At 42.6% G+C, this 23,224-nt stretch overlaps 1 protein-coding gene and 1 long non-coding RNA gene across 2 annotated transcripts in view; one reads left to right on the forward strand and one right to left on the reverse strand.

Annotated features, from left to right (window-relative positions):
- Positions 1-23,224, forward strand: part of GUCY2C (guanylate cyclase 2C) — a 77,132-nt gene that overhangs the window by 49,104 nt on the left and 4,804 nt on the right. The window contains exons 18-24 of the mRNA XM_008140435.3: positions 1,713-1,850; positions 3,082-3,170; positions 5,629-5,720; positions 8,181-8,339; positions 12,225-12,417; positions 13,929-14,103; positions 22,642-22,740. Coding sequence (XP_008138657.2) covers positions 1,713-1,850; positions 3,082-3,170; positions 5,629-5,720; positions 8,181-8,339; positions 12,225-12,417; positions 13,929-14,103; positions 22,642-22,740 — 945 coding nt within the window. The remainder of the gene's footprint in view (positions 1-1,712; positions 1,851-3,081; positions 3,171-5,628; positions 5,721-8,180; positions 8,340-12,224; positions 12,418-13,928; positions 14,104-22,641; positions 22,741-23,224) is intronic.
- On the reverse strand, positions 14,347-18,644 carry LOC129149819 (uncharacterized). The gene is made up of 3 exons (XR_008556636.1): positions 18,612-18,644; positions 18,180-18,420; positions 14,347-15,219 (listed from the first exon to the last, which is right to left on the reverse strand). It is a non-coding gene; the product is annotated as an uncharacterized LOC129149819 (long non-coding RNA).

Consider the following 23,224-nt stretch of genomic DNA (forward strand, 5'->3'; position numbering starts at 1 on the left):
GTACCTACCTTTCCTGCAACCCCAAACCACATGAATCACAAGACACATAAAGTCACAAGACATCAATTCAAAAAGGCAATGAACATTTGGATGGAAAACCACATGAGGAAAATGTGCCCTGTCATAAACCTAACACTGTACCCGACAACATGAATCTATAGATTTTTTTCATCAAAACTGCCAAACATACGAATCTCAAAAAGCTTACAAGGAGCTAGGTGATTCTAGAAAAACTTCAAGGGATGTTGGAGAACAATTATATGCCCTATTATTGCTAAACTAGAAGCCTGGTGCACGAAATTCATGCATGGACAGGGGGTTCCTTCAGCTCAGCCTGCCTCTCCAATTGGGAACCCCTTGGGGGATATCTGACTGCCGATCCACAGGGATCGGGCCTAAACCGGCAGTCGGACATCCCTCTCACAATCTGGGACCGCTGGCTCCTAACTGCTTACCTGCCTGCCGGCCTGATCACCCCTAACTGTCCTCCCCTGCTGGCCTGGTTGCCCCCAAATGCCCTCCCCTGCCAGCCTGATCTCGCCCCCAACTGCCGTTCTCTGCTGGCCAATTTGGTTCTGATTGGTTGGTTTCTATGCCAGCATCAAAAGATTCACCTCCTAGGCAGCCATTAGCTCTCCACAGCACCCAGATTTGGTTCTGATTGGTTGGTTTCAATGCCAGTCAGCATCTCCGGGCCTATCTCTGGGCCTGGTCAGAGAGGTAGGGCTTAACAGCAGCCACCCCACACACACCCCTGCGGAGGCTGGGAGAGAAAGAAAAGCCCGGCTACTGGCGAAGCTCAGAAAGAAAGAGGGAGAGAAAGAGAGAGACAAGTACTGATCAACAGCTGCCACTGAGGCTGCGGATCAGACCCTGCCTCTCTCTCTGGGTCTCAGCCCCCTGGGCAGTCAGTGCTGGGTCACCCCGGCAACCCAGCGCTGACTGAAGGACTTCCAGGTTGGTCAGCCTTTGGTCGTGATCAGTCATTACAACCCTGGCCTTTTATATATTAGATAAGATAAGTAATGAGAGTCCAAAACCCAAGTGTCTAAACCCAGGAGCCAAACACAGAACACAGGAGTACTTCACTGTGAAGTGGACTAGATGGGAAGCATTAGGGAGTAGCAGGCCCAGTAGTAAAATGGGAGTGAATGGTATGCATTATGTTTTAAAGAACACTGAGGGAATCCAAGAATACACATCGCTGGGCAATAGCTGACTTGGAGGCTGTCAGTGTGTCACATTTGGAAAATATCAGTCATAGTCTCTTTGTTTGAATGTGCTGTCTTTATTTTTAAACATTTACAAAGGCTTTCCTAAGTTTATGCCTTACGTCCCATAAGCTGGTAAACCCTCTTAGCCTCTCACATTCTAGTGTGTTCATCCCACAATCCTTTACAAGCACTTCCTGTACACCAGGTGTTATTCTAGGTAGACCTTGAGGGTGTTCAGGACTATGACCCTAGCAGTGCTAGGGAAGACATTGCCATATGACCTCACCCAAATCCTGGCATTACAGAGTCAGATTAAAAGGTGTGTGTTCTACCCTTAACACCATTATAAGCATAAACTTCTCAAAAGTCTGGGACCATATAAACTCAAGGCCGCTCATATTCAGGGTGCATGCTGTAGGGGCTTAAAGAACAGAAGCATGTTGGCGACTATGGGCTGCTCACCCCCTTAACTTTGCAATGTCCATGCTGAATGCCCAGACCTGTGGACAGCCCCAGAGCACCTCCGCCAAGCCAGCATCTCTCAGAAAGGGGACGTGTACAGCTACGGGATCATCGCACAGGAGATCATCATGCGGAGGGAAACCTTCTACACGCAGAGCTGCCGCGACCAGAATGGTAAGAGTCTGACCCTTTCATCTGCCCCAGCTGGGAGCTGGCCAACCTGAATTCTAGGCTGAGAGGGACCCTAATCTGTGTGACCACATCTCTGTCCCTCGGCTGAAAAAGCAGTGGCATATCTGCACTACCCATTTCACAGGGGTTTTGGAAGGTTTAGATGGATGAATGTTAGAGTGCTCTGAAGAGCATAAGACAATACCCCGCTGCCAGGTGTCACTACCACCAGTATCATTGTTAGTTAAAGAATCTTCCCTTGCCCAGCAGGTGTGGCTCTGGTTAAGGTCATGGTTCAATTCCCGGTCAAGGCACATGTCCAGGTTGCCCCAGTATCGGGCATGCGGGAGGCAGCCGAGCAATGATTCTCTCTCATCATTGATGTTTCTATCTCTCTCTCCCTCTCGCTTCCTCTCTGAAATCAATAAAAATATATTTAGAAAAAAAAAAAAAGAATCTCCCACCCTAGCCAGTTTAGTGGATTAGTGGATAGAGCATTGGCCTATAGACTGAAAGGTCCCAGATTCCATTCCGGTCAGGCGCACATGCCCAGATTGCAGGCTCGATCCCCAGTAGGGGGCGTGCAGGAGGCAGCCGATCAATAATTCTCTCTCATCATTGATGTTTCTATCTCTCTCCCCTCTCCCTTCCTCTCGGAAATCAATAAAAAATGTATTTTAAAAATAAATAATCTCTCCTTATAATTTCCCTCTTTCCTTCTGATTCCAAACAGCCATGTGTCTAACACCTGAACTAGATCACTGAAGTGGGACATACATATTTTAGTTCCTACTAAGATCTATACTTTTGTCACATGTCCCCTTGGGGTCTTGAAGGGGGGGGGGGGAGGGGTAATGGTTCAATATTTCATTCCATTCACTCAATCCTCACTTACTGAGCACTTACTTGTGCCAACTTTTAACTGTTTGGGGGGAGGGGTGACTAGGGATGTCGGGATTGCAGGCTACATGTTGGTCAAAGGAAGCCCACTGAAGGCAGTGGTGTCTGAGTTGAGTTTCATAGGGTTAGTGGCCTTAATTTGAGGGATAGCCTCCTGGGTATAGGTGGTATGAGACCCCTTAACCTGGCGGCTCATTCTGCATCCCTCTGCCGACTGCTGGCCGAGGTGCTGCCGCACTCTCGCTGGCCCCATCGGCATCGGTGAGCCAGTTCGGAATCTGACCGCTGCTCCGCTGCATTCTCTCTTGTAACCGAATTATTCTCGTCCATTCAGAGAAGATTTTCAGAGTGGAGAGTTCCAATGGAGTGAAGCCCTTCCGCCCAGATCTGTTCCTGGAAACAGCCGAGGAGAAGGAGCTGGAAGTGAGTTTCTCTGGGCCACCATAACAAATGACCACACACAACGTCATGGATTAAAACAACAGAAATGTATTTGCTGGAGGCCGGAAGTCTGAAATAAATTGTCAGCAAGATCATGCTCCTTCTAAAGGCTCTAGGGGAGGGTCCATTCCTTGCTACTTCCAGAAGCTTCTGCTGGCTGACATTCCTTGGCTTGTGGCCCAAACACCCCAATCTCTGATTGGTGGTAGTCACATTCTTCTCTCCTCTCCTCTTCTAATTTCCCTCTACCCCCCTCCTATATAAGGATACATGTGGCTGCATTTGGACCCACAAAGATAATCCAGAATAATCTCCCCATCTCAAGACTCTAAATGTAATCACACCTGCAAAGACCCTTTTCCCAAATAAGGTCACATCCACAGGTTCCAGGGGTTAGGACACAGACATATGTTTGGGAGCCATCATCAGCCTGCCACCCTACCTTCTCTGTTTCCACTTCTCTGAACTCAGGAAAGAGCTGGTCCGTTAAGCACACGTCCCATTCTCAGTTCCTAGGAGCTAACAAAGCAAGATGCCCATGTGGTACACTGGCCAGGCTTGTAAATACCACCTAGTGGTTGAAAAATAAGTATGCCAACATCTGGAAACAATGGGGAAGTGTACTTTCTCTTCTTTTACTCTTCATCTGAAGGAAATTGGGCTTTTTCTTTCGGCATTTGTTTAAATTTTTTAATAATCCCTCACAAAGGCTTTTAAAGCCTGTGGGAAAAGATTCTAAATTTATTTTAGAATTTTATCTGAGCTTTTATAATCCCCAAAGATAGTAAACAATGTGTTTTAAAAGTTTTTAGGGTCTTAAAAATAAAACCTTTTGTTTGTACCTTGTGGGATAAAGATAAAAACATTTTCCTTCAAGTTATAAGCATCCTTCAGGTGAGGTTTATGGCCAGCCTAGCTGGGCGTGAATGGGCTTTTTTTTTTACCTCTTCTTTTCTCTATTTCGATATTAAAGACAGGTTGTAGCCTGAATAGAACTGCTAAAATAGAACTGCTCCTATCCTGGTCTTATTCTATCCCTCCACCCTGATTTTCAGGATGCTGGGATTCCTCCCCGCATGTCAGCATATCCCTTCTCGACACTCCTCTCTAATCTGAGGATAGCCACATGTTGCTTAAAACTTTATTCACTAAAGCATTCTTCCTCCTCCATTCACTCGTGTAGTCAGATGGTTCTGGAATTGGAAGCAAGAAAAGATTTCATATCTAGTAGCTGGTTCCAATCGAATACAGGCCTGAAATTAGATGACTTGGCAGTGCCCCCCTGATTCACTCGGCGGTGCTGTGTCAGCCCAGCTGTGGGTTGGGTTTGTCCATGTCTTTTTAAGGCCATCAGTAGATCATGTACCAAGGCAAAGGAATCATCTAGTGGTGAATGCAGGCAGGCAAGGGCTATGCCATGCATATAGCTAGTCCTTCCCAGGGATGCCCGAAGCAAAGAACATGGACAGGGACTACACCTAATACCGTTTGTAATTCTGACTAAAGTAAAGAACAAACTAATGGTTTTCACCATGCTTTCTGCTCCAACAAAAGCTGCAAACCAGTGATAGTGAGATGATGTTTCCATGGGCTTCCTCATGTCTCCCCCTTCCCCTGAACCTCCCCTTCCTCCCTTCTCTTTTATATATGCAATAATAATATATGATCTATGTATCATAATAATTCTATTATAATTATGATGTTATATGCAATTATTCTATTATAATATAGTTATAATTATAGTATAATCTTATAATATCATCATAATTATAATCTAATTACATGTAATTAGATTATTTAATACTATAATAAACATTTTATATTAATATGTAATGATAATAATTATATATATGTCCTTTGCCCATGCAATATTTGGGACATACTTATGCTAAAGAAATTATTCATTGTTTATCTGAAATTTGAGTTTAACTGGATATTCTATATTTTTTATTTGCTAAATCTGAGAGCCCTAAGATTCCTTCATAAACCAATTAAGTCAGAATCTCCTGTGTTGGGGCCCGGGCAAAAGAAATTCTGTAAACTCCCCCAGGCAATTCCACTGTTAGCTGTGGTTAAAAATGCTGCTGAAGTGCCTTGCTCTCATTTACAGCCACTGTCTCATACTCACTGAACCCAACTGTTTCTTGTTCTTCCCAACATACACCCTGCAAATGTATGTAAATATTTTGTCTCTCCCATCAATCTAGCCTTGTCCAAATCAATATTACCTTTTTCATTAATTCAGTGTCTAAGGGAAGGTCTTAGGCAAGGCGGTACAAGTGGTGATGCCTGAGATACACTGCAGACAACTGGGCGACCTCATCCTCATTGTCAGAGTTGAGATCTTTTTAAAATAGTCCCTGCCTCAATGACTCCCATCCTGGAAGAAAATAGGATAGGATACCACCCCCTGAGCTAATCCACCCTTTTTTCCTTCCAGGTATATCTACTTGTAAAAAACTGCTGGGAGGAAGATCCAGAAAAGAGACCAGATTTCAAGAAAATTGAGAATACACTGGCCAAGATATTTGGGTATTGCTGACATTTCGCTTTTTTCTCACTGATTCCAGATTATTCTAACAATAGTTGACATTCAGTGGCACCTAAGAATGAGAGTGCCTATTCTAATGAAAAACCCCGGACTGAAGCACCTACCTCAGAAAAATTAAAATGATATGGAGACTAACAAGGAAATAATCACTTGATAAGTTAAATACTCAAGGGCAAAACTTGCCTGATTAAAAACTATATTCTGACTAATCATAAGTATGTTTGTTAAAAATATAGTTTCCTGACCCTTCTGCAGGTAATTAGAATTTAGAAGTCTGTTATGGGTCCTGGAAATCAGTAAGGTCCCTGGATAATTCTTAAGATCACCAAGTTTCTTAAATTTTTCAAATCTTAAAAAAAAAATTAAATCTTAGGATCAGCAACTTTGGCCTTACGTCCTTAAGACTTGAGCCATGAATCAGACTATAATTCAGGATTTTTTTTTAAAAAATAACACACAATTATCCAGTAAGATTGAATTCTAGATTTCTCATGTTTTCTGTTAGAGACAGTGCAGAGTGAGAAAAATAACATTGGAGTGAGAGAGGGGATCCAGTTTCTACACTAGGATCTAATAATTGCTTGCTTTGGGACATTGGGCAAAACACTTATCCTAATTGGGTGTCAATTTTCTTGTTAGTAAAATTGGACTGAACAAGATCATTTGTACAACTCCTTCCAGCTCTAACTTTCTGCAAGTCTCATTAAGTCATTCAGATACTTAACGAGCCTAAAAGCCCAAGGCTGGAGAAGAAGTAGAGTGAAGTTAATCAAAGTGAGGTCATTGATTTGGTAGATCTAAGCTGTCGTTTGGGGGAAAGGAGCAGGAAGTAATAAGCAATTTAACTCTTGCCCACTTTTCATTGCTTCACAAACGTGTTACTAAGAGCAGATGAGCTTGTACGTGTGACAGATGACTTGTAAACTCTTGGAGATAAACTGGGCCCCTGATGGTCTACCCTAGAGAATCTGATGTCATTGATCTGGGGGGCAGGCTGACATCGGGAGTTTTAATAGCTCCTTAGATGATTAAAACTTGCAGCCAATTTTTTTTAAATGCAGCCAAGGTTGAGGAAATGTTCGATTAAATCAATCCATCATGAAGTAAGATATCCATCTTCATCCTTTACACCTGCTCCCTTCCCCTTTCTACCAACTAGACTCTAGGTGTTTCTAAGTGCCCCAGGGAACTTGTCTAAAAATTCTGTTTCTTAATCCCAAGCCTAGCAATTTCCAGTCATATAGATGTGCAATGGGACTCAGGAATGGATTGAATTTTTAGCAGTCATCCCTCCACATCCCAAGGGGATTATGATGTAGGCCATCTTCTCCTTGACTGTATAAATTTTTATAATTGCTGTTGTTGTAATAACAAAGTGGTATGATTTGTCCAGTCCCTTCAATTGTGCCATATGTGTTACCAACATTATCTCTGATCCCCACAATGACTCTGCAGGAACTCAGCATGCCACTGAGCCAGCTCAGCACCAAGGCTTGTCATAGGCTCATGTCACAGAAAGCTGGCATCTCATCCAAGTCTCCTTGGTCTAACAAAATCATTCAGAGCTAGGGGGTTTTTTGCTTTAGGACCCTGGCTTTCCATTCTGAGGAAATAATGTAAGGCTCAACTTACATTGTTTTTCTTGGTTCTCCTCATATACTTTCATTTATCACCTCTAGAGCTTTTTTTTAAAGAAAGTGTTTCCTTTATTGTAAATTATTTATTATTAAAATTTTGGAAAATGAATAAGCAAACAAGAAAATACAAACATCATTTTTTTTTGTTTGTGAGTAGATAACCATCAGTTTTCAAAAGTTAAAAATGAGATTATAATTTTTGCTATTTTATGAACTGACTTTTTCATGAGTGATATAGAAGTAGTATCTTTTTGTGTTTAACTATTCTAATTCATATTTAATACTACATTAATACTCCATTGTACCATAATATTTTAACTACTTTTTTGTTACCCATTTAGGTTATTTTCAAATGTTTGCCATTGTAAAGAATGCTGTGACTTCCTTTGTAGTTAACCTTTAGCATGTTCATGATTGTTTCCTTAGAATAATTCTTAGAAGCAGAATTGATGGGCTGATTGGTATATGTATTCTTAAAGCTATGACACAATTATCAGATATCCCTCCAGGAAGGTTGTATGTATATATGTCTTCCTTCTTACCTACATTGATTACCATTATTACAACATTTCTTTCTTTCTTTCTTTCTTTCTTTCTTTCTTTCTTTCTTTCATTCTTTCTTCTTGTTAATCTTATTTCTATATTTCTTTCATTTTTCCTGAGGTTAAATGTTTTTGTTAGGTGTCAGCCATTTTTATTTTTTCTTTGTTTAATTACCTGTTCATCATATTTGCCCATAGTTATAATGGATGTTCATGTTTTCTTAACAATGTGGAAGAGCTCTTTATATATTACTACCCACAGCCTTTTTCATGACCAGAAAAGTGAAAGTTATATGGACACCTTGATCCGACGTCTGCAGCTATACTCTCGAAATCTGGAACATCTGGTGGAGGAAAGGACACAGCTGTACAAGGCAGAGAGGGACAGAGCTGACAGACTAAATTTTATGTTGCTCCCAAGGTAAGACAAGTGGTCCTGCTGATGTGGGTTCCCACAACAACACAGCTATGCCTCATACTTAAAGTTGAAAGCTTCAGCATATTTGTCTAGCATTGTTTTTCTTGATCTATGTAGGATTGTTCCATTTTGCATATTCCTTTTTTGTTTTGTTTCATATACATATTACAGATATCCCCCTTTCCTCATCTTTGCCCCCCTCCACCCAGCCCCTGCCCCACCCCAGGCCTTTCCCACACTATTGTCTGTGTCCTTGGGCTATGCTTATATGTATACCGAATATGTTCTTTGGTTAATCGCTTCCTCTCCCCCTTCCCCCTCCCCCCTTCCCCACTGAGATCTGTCAGTCTGTTCCATGCATCTGTGCCTCTGGACCTATTTTGTTCATCAGTTTATTTTGTTCATTAGATTCCACATATTAGTGAGATCATGTGATAGTTGTTTTTCTCTAACTGGCTCATTTTGCTTAACATAATCTTCAAGTCCATCCATGCTGTTGCAAAGGTTAAGAGATCCTTCCTTTTTACAGCTGTTTAGTATTCCTTTGTGTAAATGTACCACAGCTTTTTTATCCACTCATCTACTGATGGGCACTTGGCTATTTCCAGATCTTAGCTATTGTAAATAACACTGCTATGAACATAGGGGTGCATATTTTTTAAAAGATTGAGTTTTAAAATGCATGGATCTCGCTAACCCTTGTTCTGGTTTGCACTTTAAATACCTTTAAAAAAAAAAGAGAGAGAGAGAGAGGTTATTTTCAAGTGGCCATGTGGTGCCACAGAACGAGTGTGGACTGGGGAGCTTTAATGACCTGGATTCCAACATCTCTGTGTCACTCTTACTAAGTCTGGGACCTTAAGCAACTCACAGTCTCTCCTCCGTGAAATGGAAATTTAAGTCTCCTATGGAATCTGTGAGCTACAAGGCACTTTCAGGCACTAAGTGTTCATTTCCTTGCTTTCTTCCTACCTCAAAGTAGAAGCCAAATTACAAGAAGTATAAGTGTTTGTAGTGGAGGAGGTGAGGTCATGCATTAGATATCTCCTCTCCTAGGCATGTATAGGCTGGCCTCCATTTTATGAAACAATACAACAGCTGTGACAGAAGAGAAAAGAAATAAGGTTGGGATCACCAAACAGTTTAGTTTTGTAAGTGTTAATAAGCAAGAAATTAAAATATGAAGAGCCAGGAAATAGGTGTAGGACAAGGCCACTGTGGGTACAACTGTTACAGTGAGAAGCAATGTTCTCCTCTCATTAAAATAGAATAAACTGTCCTATTAGATTAAGGATAATGTTCTAGCATTTAGATAAAATCATGGAAATTGAGATCAGCCAGGCCTGACTTCAACTCATGGTCTCACCGCCTACTGTGGATGTGATATTGGGCACTTTCCTCAATGCTCTAAGCTCAGTTTCCCAGGTGCCTCACAGGCTGGCCCAAAACATCCCCTGAAATAAGGTGCAGGATGTAAGGCACGTAGCACGATGCCTGGAACGTCCATGGTTGTTGTTATTGTTGTTGTCGCTCTGACTTTTATATGTAACTTGTATTAGTTATTATTTTATTTTGAACTCATGCTTAATTTTGAATATCAGTTCTACAGTAGTGCAGGAATGATTTTCAGATTGTATGGGCTGTTTTCTAAATAAATAGTTTCTCTTCTACAGCCTGAGTGAAGAAGTAAGTTTCACACATACTCTACTCAGTCATCCAGACCTCAAGAGAGCCTAATATAGAACCACGTGCCCTCACAGAGCCTAGGAACAGCCTGGGAATGGCACCCTGGAATAGGCTGGACCCCTGTTAGGCAACTTCTGTCAGCGCTCCATGAATGTTAGTCACATGATGCATCATTCTTTGCCTGGCCTTTAACTCTGTAACAAAAACAAGACCCTGGTTACCTGGCTGCCTTTCCAGGGTGTCATCATCAGTGTGGTTTAACCAAGAACGTCACTCAAATGATTTCAAACAACTAGCTCACCACCTCGGTTTTCTTTTCTCGGTGCCACTTTGACCACGAGATGGTAAATATTTTTATTGGATTGCCAAGGTTGTAGAACACAAATCTCTTCAATAGCTGCAATACACCATGACTCCAGTGCAACTCACTTCCGTAATTTATGTAAAATTGCTTTGTATTTGTCAAAGAAAACCAACAATGGCTAGAAGAATAAAAGAGAAATGTTTACAGCAAAATTATTAGTAAACTTAAGACTGCATGTAGGAACCAGATAACTACTTTAACACTTATTTGAACGCTTCCCTTTGGGGTTTTTAAACAGATTAAAATAGAAAATTTTTCTTCTTTGGAAAGCCCTTCGAAGATATCTACTCTGTACACTAATTCAATCTGTGTCAGCAACAACCTGTTCATGAAAGCTCACCGTGTGAGATTATAGTTCTTCCATCATTTATCTGAATATCAGTTTCTCTCGCGCACACGCTCCTTTCCAAGCTCATGGGACTTTTCAGATATAATCAGTAAAATGACCGGTAAAGATGGGAAATACCCAATTTTATCATTACATCTAGGTGGCCTCCAAAATAATCTGCACCCTTACACTGGACATGTCAAGAACAACCAGCCCAGAGGTGCCCCTGCTCATCCAAAGGGCCACACCAAACGGCTGTTTATCAAAGGTCCTGAGTTCCCTCACTGCACCAGCTGAAAAACTTCCCTCCAAGCTCCCGAGGCTCTCCAAGTAATTTCTGTGGTTGATGGGCTGTTTTCTGCGAAAGTGCCCGAGGTTCTTCCTCTGCCACAGTCAGCACACTCCAGACCTTCCCCAGCTCCCTGACAGTCCCAGGCCTTGGCGGGGGGGGGGGGGGGGGGACTGGGCGGGGGGGAGGGGGGGGGGAATGGGGAGGGAGTACTGAGCAACAAAAGCCCTGAAAGGGTAGGTGTTGCTGAGTTCTGGACTGGCTCTGCTCTCAGTGGCCATAGATCTTGTAAAAGTCATACTTTTAAGCCTCAGCTTTCTCATCTGTGAAAATAAGGGATTTATTCTCAATGACCTCTAATGTACCTCCCAGCTTCCAAGTTCTGGTTCTAGTGGTTCCATACTTGGATCCTTTACAGAGTGATCCCAAGGGCAGATGGGGAGCATGCGGCTCATGATGGGTTGGGGAAAATGAAAAAGCTAACTTGGCACAAGAGGGAATATGGAATCCCTTCTTGTGGTTCTTCTCTCTTAATTCTGAGACTGATAAACTGCTCTTTATATCTCTTCAACAAAGATATTCTAAGTTGCTTCTATTTGACTTCTTCACTTTTAGCATAATTTTAACTTGTTTACATGGTGATTGACTTTGCTTTTTAAAGAACCCAAATCTGGTTCAGAATATATCAAATAAATTCTGGTTCATACTACATCCAAGTTCATTTTTAAGTGCATATTCCTTCATAGTGATAACGAACAATGTCATGTTAAACATGTCAGGGAGGTAAAACTATTGACTGGGATGATGAGAAAGATCTGATAGCTATAGTTACTCAAGCCCTTACATTAATGACACTCTCTCCCTCTCAGCTTCTGGATATAGAATTATATCTAAAAGAAACTATGAGTAGAGAGGTAAAAAATGAGCAAGTATGTAATGTAGTAGCACGTGTATATGTGTATTAGGTTCAACAGTCAAGTATTAAATTAATGCTGAACCTGCTTACTAGCATAGTCATCTGAGTTCAAATGCATATATTATATGTGTATGTATGTATGTATGTAATATGGTCATACATGTGATATATGCAACTTACCTTTGCTCCTAGCCACCCAGTTTATTGGAAATCCCAAATTCTAGAATTACTACTGTCTCAAAGATTTATGTAAGAGAAGAAAAAAATTTACTAAAGTTGATGGCAATTTTTTTCCTTTCATCTAGGCTAGTGGTCAAGTCCCTGAAGGAGAAAGGCATTGTGGAGCCTGAACTATATGAGGAAGTTACCATCTACTTCAGTGACATTGTAGGTTTTACCACTATCTGCAAATACAGCACCCCCATGGAAGTGGTGGACATGCTGAATGACATCTATAAGAGCTTTGACCACATTCTCGATCACCATGACGTGTACAAGGTAACCACCTCACCTAACAGGCTGAGACGATCCTGAGGCTCCAGGTCAGCAGAGCCAGATTGGTTGTTCCTGTTACTTTTCAGGTCTTGTCCTCCCTAATTTACGATTTAATGCATCGGTGGTTGAATTTGAGCTCAAAGTGAAAGGAGTAAAAGAATAAGAAGAGCCAGAAGTCAGGGGGGAAAGGAGGCATGTAATACTTTAAACAATAAAGAAGAAGAAGAAAAAAGAAGGGCCAGAAGTAAAAATGACCAAATGACTTTAAGTAGTTTGAACAAACAACATAAAGTTCAGCAGGAATGAATTTTGGGTACTAAATTTAGAGAAAATGACATCCTCTCAAATCATCTTCAAAAAATGAATAGTGTTCAGGCTGATTGCAAGACACTGGAGTTATAATAAGTAGAATAGGAATATCTTCTTGTTATTGAAATAGCAGCATCATTCAGGAAAGACCACAGAAGAGAGAGAAGTTTCTGCAAGTTCACAACTGGATCTATTGCCTGACTGGCATGCTGACCAGTTCTAGCTATTAAGTCTGAGTCAGAAGAGTAAAGGGAAATTGAATTTGCACATTCTCATGTTAGAAAAGCAGCATACCATATGGAACACGTAGCTTTAGAAATAGATCTCTTCATTCAAATCCCCATTTGCCCCTTATTAACCATGTGATCTCTTAAAATATATTTAAATTCATCAGGTCTCAGTTTGCCTATCTGTAAAATGGGATGATAATAATACCTACCTCAATGGGTTATTGTAAAGACTATTTAGATAAACAAGTAAAGCTTAGAATTCATTCCTATAACACTCTGTCATACTGGTTATTACTCACAAAAAGGACTTCCCTTCTAGGGTTTGTCTTAGCCCAATCCTCAGAAAGCCATATTAACAATAGCCGTTGTTAGACAGAAAATGATTATGCATTTTAGAGATATATGACAAAAAGAAGTTAACTAACCAATAAACATGAATTATACATATGATTGTGAAAATTAAATTGAAAAGGAGGAGAGGCCATTTATCAAAGAATAATGTTTATACAGTACTGTTAAAATAAATCTACTACTTATTATAAGAAAAGTGTGTAGAGTCACCATACTACAAGAATGGGTATTTTATCTTGGAGGAAACTATAATTTTTTTTCAAATAGTATGTGAAAATTGGTAAGTGCTGAAAATGACTTTTCTGGTAAATAAAGGTCTTTCTAAAATAACATATACTACTCAGGTTATTTAAACATTCCTAGAATTATCAACACATCTGGGTGATTTTACATTATTGTGAAGTACTTACATATAATCATCTATAGCTATTTTATCATTCATTTTACTAGACTATCGAAACCCTAAAGAAATGAGCATAGAAACTGGCCTTACACTGGTCCCAAAAAAAGTGTACAGGGTTCATACTGAGTTTTCTTTTTATTTGATATGTGATTAACTGCTTCTGTTTCATTTCTTGTGCTCTTTGAAGGGGCAGCTCCACTGATCAGAAACTGTTTTCACAGGTGGAAACCATTGGTGATGCCTACATGGTAGCTAGTGGCTTGCCTAAGAGAAATGGCAATCGGCACGCAGTAGACATTGCCAAGATGGCCTTGGATATTCTCAGCTTCATGGGGACCTTCGAGCTGGAGCATCTTCCCGGCCTCCCGATATGGATTCGCATTGGAGTTCACTCTGGTATGGGGTTGAGCACTGCAGCAAATGGGAACCATATGTATCTCTGTGCACCCACTAAATCAGAAAGTGTAAAGCAGGCGTCCTTAAACTACGGCCCGCGGGCCACATGCGGGTGTTTTTGCCGTTTTGTTTTTTTTACTTCAAAATAAGATATGTGCAGTGTGCACAGGAATTTGTTCATAGTTGTTTTTTTAAAAAACTATAGTCCGGCCCTCCAATGGTCTGTGTTATGCCCAGAGTTCAGGGTCCCCAATAATCAACCACTAGGGAGCCTTTTCTCCGATGCAAAAGCAAAGAGTCTTTATTCAAACCCGGGTTTGGCTCCCAGCCTCCTCCTGACGCAGCAGTGGGGCCAGAGAGCGAACTCCGGGGGAGTGATGAATTATAAAGGGTTGGACATTTGGGTGGGCTTAGGGAAGTGACGTGGGTTACAGAGATTGCCTAATTTGGACTGAATCTACTTCTCTACATTCCTATTGGCAGGTTCATGCAATTGTTACATTCTCGCGGTTTTCTAAGAAAAAGGAGTCTGATACATAGTTACACAGGATGGAGGGTACAGTACATTTTGTGCTGTCCTGCTCTGCCCTTTCATTCCCCCCTTGTCTTGGGACACCCGGCTCAATCATGAGACGGTTTGCATTTCTACTTTGTCTCTTACTTCTGGCTAAGGCCTTTAGTACTACAGTCCCCAACAGTACTGTCCACAGCGAATTCTAGTTCCTCTCCTGCAGGTGTCGAGATTCCTCCTGGCCTGCGTGGAGCCTAGGCTAGGGATCTCACGGGTGAGGCCGCTGGTTGCCAGGATCCAGGCCGTTTCCTGGTGCAGGAGCTGGGAGTTGTGTAGCCAGGTCTGGACGCCATCTACTTCAACAGCCGTGGGCGTGCTCAGGATAACAGTGTAGCATCCCTCCCAGGTTGGGGTGAGTCCTTGGGCAGTGACCTTCTTTACCCATACCGAGTTCTTGGGCTGGAAGGGATGTACAGGGTCCGCAGTGGGCACTGGCAGAGCATCACGAACAAGCTTATGGGTGGCTCTCTGGGTATACTGCAGAGCCTGTAAGGACTTGAGTAAGGGAATGGTTATGAATTCCAGCTTTCAGTTTCTTCCTGACCCTGCCTTGCAGAAGTTCAGAAGTCTTGGTGACGCCAAGTGGGTAGCCTGGTATAACTGGGTAACTAACGTCCAACCTATAGCCTCTGGGACCAACAGTCTGTCATCTGGTAGGGTACACCAACCATCCGGTCCTTTAATGGCTTGCTTCTCTTCTGCCAATTCCTCCTCTTGTTTGGTATAGGAGGAGGTCTGCATAAGTCCAGGTACGGCAGGGTTACTAAAACTTGTAAAGTCCCACTGGTTTTTGGGCGGCTTCCTTGGCAGTTTGGTCTGCGGCTCTATTTCCTCTGGCTTCAATTGTCTTCCCTTTCTGATGTCCTTTGCAGTGCACTATTGCAACTGCCCTTGGGAGCCAGATGACCTTTAATGTGGCTAAAATTTCTTCTTATTTTTAATGTCCTTTTTCACTGCAGTTGGTAACCCTTTTTTCTGGTGGATGGCACTGTGTTCCCATCGGAGGGCCTGGATTAAGGCCAAAAGCTCGACTTTTTGTGCCTTGGTTCCCCTATTCAGGGACTGCGCCCAAATGGTGCGGTCCAGGGTGACTACTGCTGCCCCTGCATATCGGATGCCATCCTGAACATAACTGCTCCCAACTGTGAACAGTACCTTGTCTGGTGATGATAGCGGGGCATCTGTCAGGTCTGGGCGAGCCGTTTGTACTGCGTCTGTTACCTCCGTGCAGTCATGAATGGGTTCCTCTGGCTCATCATCTGGAAGCTCTGGAAGCAGGCTGGCAGGGTTGATGGCCAGTGTCTTATGGAACCAGATGCAGGGCTGGTCCAGGAGAAGAGCTTGGCACTGGGTGATCCTGGTGTTTGACATCCATCTCTCTGGAGCACCTCGAAGGAGGGCCTCCACACCATGGGGTGTTGTCAGGGCTAGTTCCTGGCCCAGAGTCTGCTTATCTGCCTCCTTCACCAGCAATGCTGTGGTGGCCACTGCCCAGAGGCACGCTGGCCACCCTGCTGCCACGGGGTCTAGCCTCTTAGGCAGATAGGCAGCAGGTCTCTTCCAGGGACCTAGAGTCTGAGTGAGAACCCCTTTGGCAATGCCCCTTACCTCACTCACGTAGAGGTGGAAGGGCTTCCTGACGTCTGGTAAGGCTAGGGCAGGTGCTGAGATGAGAGCCTTCTTTAGCTCCTCAAAGGCCCATTGTTCTACTTCGGTCTAGTTCAGTGGCTGCGTTCCCCCAGTACTTGAGTCTAGAGGTTTAGCAATCTCTATGAGCCCCGGTATCCACAGGTTGTAGTATCCAACTGCCCCTAAGAATTCCCGCTCCGTGCCGCTCAAAGGATATGATGGCAGTCTAAATAGTTTCTGTAGGAGGTCACGTTTACACAGGGGGTACAGGCATTCTGGTATGACCAGAAATGAATGAGTTACCGTGTTCTTTCTGAGGTCCATAGTCCTTTTTTATGTCTAAGGAAAACAGGCAATTTGTCCGGTGGCTTCCTGGACTGCTGTCTTCTTAGAGGTTATGAGTCCCACCGGCTCTGTCAAGACTGAATAGGCTGTTCTAGTGTCCACCAGGAAACTAACAGGTTTGCCCCCCCACTTGTAAGGTTACTCTGGAGGCTTAATGGAAAGGAACCCCGGTCCTGTCAGTCCTTTTCCTCTAAGTTAAAGACCCTTGGAGTCTGAGTCTCCCCTTTCTGCTTCTCTAGCTAACCTGCCAGGACATTTTCTCTTCCTGTGCCTCTGCTTCTTATAATAGGTATACTAATTCCTTCCTATTTGCTGCTGGCTTTTTCTTCTTTCTAATATTTCTCTGTTCTTTTTCTTACTATATATATAAACTTTTATAAATTTTACAATTTCAAATTAGTCTTTAAACCTTCTTCTATGTCTTTCAAAAATGCATAACTATGCCTCAAATCTTTTATTATTTTAAAATATTTAGAAAAGGCAGAGGGAGAAGGGAGCAGGCTCAGCCATTTGAATTTCAAACTGTCATATTTTTTTATAGATAATAATCTCAGATTCTGATAAGCCTGGAAAGGGGAATTTCTAGCTGCCGCCTTTAAGCCCCCTATAGAACACGGTGAAAAGTGTCCAAGGAGTCGCCGAGGGTTCTTGGGTCTTATTGGGGCGGAGGGGGTCACAAGGGAATTTCCCTCCTCGTTGCTGCCTCTAGCCACTTAAAACAACCCCTGGAGGGGATAGACACTGGGTGGGCAGAGGCAGGGAGCGCAGCGCGGGTCCCACCGAGGCGTTTTCATCTGGCAGTCCACTCTCTGTTCCCACTGGGAAAAGCGCTTGCCTCCTACTAACGAAAGTGGCGTGGGGGAACCGGTGACCCCTACACTGTAATCAGACTCCCTGACCTTTCTGAAAAGCCACTCTGCTTGAGTGTGTTTCTATTAAAAATTACTGATTTTAAAATTATAACTTAAGAGTTGCTACACACACACAAGGACCAAGTGGCCTATAAAATATTTTCCTTTTCTTTGAAAGGTTTTACAATGTACATTAATCACATCAAACTTAATGACCAATTGAGACAAACAGTTCTGATACTGTTCCTCCACCACTGATTAAGACTGGGTGGTGGCAGGTGTCAGAAATAAGATTCATTTAGGTTTTGAGCTTGCTGGGCAGACTTGGTGACTTTGCTAGCTCCAGCTTCCTTCTTATAGTTAATTTTAGAATGTGGTCCCTGCTTTAAATCTCTTTGGACTACAATTGTTATAACTTTATATCTTTAAATTAATAAATATAGACAGAAATGTTGTTAGGCAGGCCGATTCCCCCTCTGACAGAGAGAAAACACCCCTGGGAAAAAAGAATCCCAGTGGCCACTCGGGGGGGTTGCTACCTGTCAGAGTACTCAGCCTTCAACAAATTAAATGTGTTGTTTTTTTCTTCTATATACGAACAAATAATTATAACCAGGCAGACAACAAAATATCAAACAAACATCTGTCCTTATATCATTTCAGTAAATAAGTATTCTTACATTCTTGGGATCTAAGCAGATAACAGAAACACTGCCTCTAAGTCCCCTGATGGGGCCTCCCTTTCTTATCGTCGCTTTTTCTGGCTTCTGCCATAGGCCAGTGGGCGGGACCAGTGTGTTGAAGGAAAAATCATCCTGCAGTCCGGCTCGGGGAGGGACAGGTTACACATGGAGCGTTGTTTCAGGAGAGGCAAAACCTTGATAAAAGCTCCGTAATTCAATCACACAGTCAAAGGTTAAACTGGAAGGGAAGAACCACTCAATGTCCTCTAAGAGGATTTTAACAAACTGATAACAAACTGACAAAACCTTGACAAATCAAAACTCAATAAATAATATATACATATAGGGCCCAATTATGACAGAAAATATAAGACAAAAATACAAAACAAACAGTCCTGATACCAACATGACAAAATACAAAACAAACACCTGTTGAGAGGGAGAGCCTCCAGCCCCTTCTGGGGGGTCCCTCTCTCCTCTTGCAGGGGGAGATTTCTTGTGAGCTGAAAGCCTGGATGGCCTCCTGAAAGAAAAGATTTTTAATCCAGTTACAGATGCTATTAGGATCAGGATGAGAGAGGAAGGGAAAGTCCAGGTTATGTCCTCTATGAGGATCCTAATAACTGAAAACAGTAAGTTAAACAAACGGTTAACGGGGTCTATAAAGAGTTAATAGTAACTTCAGCCTTAGTTCCACGTTGGACTATGATGTCACAGGCCGGGGCAGGGCCTGTACATCTCTCCGCCCTGTGAAGCTGTAAGGGGAGTCTCCCAGTACCAAAAGAGATAAGGAAGCTGTAAATAAAAGTTCTTTTGTTCTTTGAAATGTTATAAATGGATACTTTTAAATCAACCTTAGAACTTTAAAATTTAATTTAATACAGTAAATTCACAAATCAGAGCAAACTGAAACCTTCATTTATACAAACAGAGGAATTTTTATCATCTAAGTGGGCTTATTCCCTCTCTGACGGAGAACAAAGGACTCTTAAGAAAAGGTGTCTCAGCAGCTGCTAAAGACCTTTATATTCCGCCATAGCAGGTCCGCCCTATCTTTAAATAAATTAAACAGCAGAAAGAGATAACAAATATTTTCACATTTATATTTATATACCAAACAGTCTGAGTTTTTGACTCCTACTAGATATTTACCAGAGTTTAAACAGTCACCTGATTAATTTGCCTGAGGAAGCTCTATGGCCTTGGGGGGGGGGGGGGAGGAATTAAGCTCCCTTTTCCACTCACTTGGAGTGAACTGAGTCTATCCCATAATGTCCGTCCAGTAAGTCCACAGAAGTCCACAGAAAGACACAAAAACCAAACAGACAAAGACACTGAAAAGCTGGACGATGGCCCTGTGCCAACTAGCGGGAGCGACCCGCTTCGTCCCTGAGTTTTGAGGGGAAGCCACTCCCCTCCAGACGGGGGTTTTTACGCCCCTCCAGACGGAGAATCAGAGCGTCCTCTGACCCTCCAACCCAAGGTCCACCTGTGCGTCCACTTAGACCGTTTTTGGGCAATTCAGATTTGGCTTCAGAAGCGAGCTCGCGCAGAACAGACAATACAGACACTTACCGCGGTCAGTCAGCAGTCAGACTCTTCGGATCGGGTCCCTCGTGGGTATTGGGGAATCCCGGACGAGCCCCCAAATGTTATGCCCAGAGTTCAGGGTCCCCAATAATCAACCACTAGGGAGCCTTTTCTCCGATGCAAAAGCAAAGAGTCTTTATTCAAACCCGGGTTTGGCTCCCAGCCTCCTCCTGACGCAGCAGTGGGGCCAGAGAGCGAACTCCGGGGGAGTGATGAATTATAAAGGGTTGGACATTTGGGTGGGCTTAGGGAAGTGACGTGGGTTACAGAGATTGCCTAATTTGGACTGAATCTACTTCTCTACATTCCTATTGGCAGGTTCATGCAATTGTTACATTCTCGCGGTTTTCTAAGAAAAAGGAGTCTGATACATAGTTACACAGGATGGAGGGTACAGTACATTTTGTGCTGTCCTGCTCTGCCCTTTCAGTCTGAGGGATAGTGAACTGGCCCCCTGTTTAAAAAGTTTGAGGACCCCTGGTGTAGAGTCTTCAAATGTGATCAGTGTTCGCGTGAGGTTTACTCTTGGATCTGTCTGCCAAAAATGAGGTCCATTACACATCCTGACATAATTAGACCCATCTCTAGAGATTTCTAGGAAACACCTTTGACTCCTGGAATGATAAACACCAACCACGTCCTAAAATAACAAGCTCCAGATTTCCTGGTTAAGTCACTATATTTAGTGTTTCATTTATCGCCTTCCCATTCCCTCCCTCTCCCCTGCCCCCAACTTCAGTATTTTCTCCCACTAAAATATGGTATCTTAAATGGATTAGATTATCTATGGGGGTGGAGAGGGGATGGCTGGTCAAATTCATATAATAAAAGGGCATTTAAGCCCCCCACTCCCACTCCTCTCATTGGTACAGAAAGCACATGAGCCACTTCGAAAACCATGAAAGTTACTCACCTTTGAATGTAGAGATTTGAAAAGATGAGTTACAATTGTTTTAGAAAAACATAGTTGGAAAGGAACTCAGAAATCATCTAGATTAATCCTTATAGGACATAGATTATCTTTACAGGTCCCAAGGTAAGTAATAACATAGCCACTTTTAGAACAATTCCAGGATTTCCTGAAAACTCACTGTTCCCAAAGCCACGTCACTCCATTATTAAATATTTGTAATCATAAGACAGTATTTCCCTGTGTAACATTAACTCACATCTCCCTATAATTTCTTGTCATTGCTCCTCTTTCTGCCTTCAAACCTTGCAGAAGAGCCACAGTGTAGAAAACCGGAGAGATCGCTCCAGGCTTTGTGGCCAGGACCAGACAGCTGCATTTACAAAAGTCATTCTGTATCTACCGCACCTGTCTCAAAGCCTGGCAGTAAATATTGATTGATTAAGAAATCAGTGAGATTCTCAAAGTGACAGTCAATAGACATTAAAAACTGCTGCCGCATCGTTCACTGCCAGGAACACAGCTGTGGCCTTCCCCGATTGTGTCCACAGCCAAATGTCTTAGATGTTTCCATATATACATGAGCAAACTTCCTGGGCATCTCTTCAGCCAGCAACAGCATTCTGTCTGTTTTGAGCCATTGCAAATCGCCAGAGGAAGGAACAGCAACAGGTCTGACTGAACCAAGTCGGAGAAACTGGAGCTCTGAGTCCTGGCCCCTTCTCTCTCTCTGTGACCCCCTCAAGGCCTGAGCTAACTACCAGGATCCCAGCGCTACCTAATTGGGCTGAAATAAGGATAGCTAGTAGGCACACATACCTACTATCTAGGTACTATCCTAGGGTTTAGCCCTAAGAAATGAAAGGGTGAAAGTTAAATAGTGATAGTTGAAAACAAGACAAATATCTGCAAGGATTTTCCCACGTCCAGGCCCTCCTCAGTGTTATCACTCCGTTTCTGAAGAGCCACTTGTGACTAGATCTAAGGCCCAGATCAGAAATCTCATCTAGCAGCTGCCTCTACTGTGCCTTTCCTGCTGGAGTTAGTCTTTTGTCTGTTTGCTTTTTCTGTTTGCTTACTTTTTGTTTATTTTGTACCCAACCTAACAGGGAAAAGCTCAGCACTCAGGGGGAGTCTAGTATTTTTTATTTTTTTCAATGTTCATAAACACAGGGTGTTATAGGATAAATCTATAAAGAAACTCAACTTATGTAGATCAAAACCCAACTAGAAATCAGCCAGACTAGAAGACCAGTAGTTACTTCTATCCAACACCTGTTTGCCGTTTCTGAGTTAATCTTTAACCTCTAAAATCTTTACCGCTTGCATTCAGCTGTTCCACACAAACACTTGTTTAAACAACCCTTCCTCCCCACCTGGTATACACAGTGCACAGTCTTCCTTGGCTTTGTTTTGGCTAGAATGTTTTTGCGCTCCCCCATTCCACGGCATTCACATGGCACGTGAAATGCTCAGGGAAAATTCTGCCAGATCCTTGTCTTCTGGGTCTCCCATCATCATGCCATTAATCCCAGAAATGCCTCCCTACTAAATCAAAATAAAATAAGACAAACGTGGGCCACTGAGCCTTCAAATGTACTGGGACCTCCTGCAGTTCAGAGCTCAGGGCTGTGTGGCTCAGTGCAGTGAGCAAGCAATGGGATAGTCTTCATCCTACAGCTTCTATTGAAAATATTCAGAAAGACTTCCCACCTTTCAGCCTGGGTCTGATGCCTTCTTGCTTTGTGCAAATGCACTTTTCTATGCCAGAGCAAAATACTTTCTGAAAGCATGCATTGATTGACTAATGATGTTTCCCTCATTGAATACATTCTTCATTTGAGCTCATTATTCACCCCGGCAGACATGTCTCCATCAAATGGAGTATGCAGCATGGTGGCACCTTCATTCCTCTCTGTGCTTTCCATTCCTTCACTTCCTGCCTTCTGCCCTTTCCAGGTCCCTGTGCCGCTGGCGTCGTCGGGATCAAGATGCCTCGTTATTGTCTATTTGGAGATACTGTCAACACAGCCTCCAGGATGGAATCCACTGGCCTCCGTAAGAAGAGAGATTGCATTTCTTAGAGGACAAAGATTCTGTCTTTCAGCAGGAGGGAATTGTAGGATAACGTGCACAAGAAGTGCCAGTGAGATGATGAATGAATGACCCTTCTTCACAGTGAATGAACACAAGACTGTGTCATTCCAGGCCTTGCTACATTTGCTTTTGTTGTGACTGTTTACTGATCATTATACTTTCTTTTGGCTCAGTTTTAGGTCGCTTCTATTAGTTTGGGTTCATTAGCAATGCATTCAGGCATGCTCTACCTGGAGTAGTCATTAACTTTAGCAGAATCCATGTAAGTTAAAAAAAAACAAAACTCACCAATCAGTAGGCTAGGTATGGAGTATACAAATTGGTTCATTTTCTTATTTCTCTTTTATTTGGTTTTCCTGGGAATTGGTTTTAGTAAAGAAAAATGTAAGTATTTGTTATCTGCAAAAATGTATATTGCATTTGCCTGGCAAAGTAGAGGCAGTGT

This window comes from Eptesicus fuscus, chromosome 7 (genome assembly GCF_027574615.1).
Source record: "Eptesicus fuscus isolate TK198812 chromosome 7, DD_ASM_mEF_20220401, whole genome shotgun sequence".
Taxonomy (NCBI): Eukaryota; Metazoa; Chordata; class Mammalia; order Chiroptera; family Vespertilionidae; genus Eptesicus; species Eptesicus fuscus.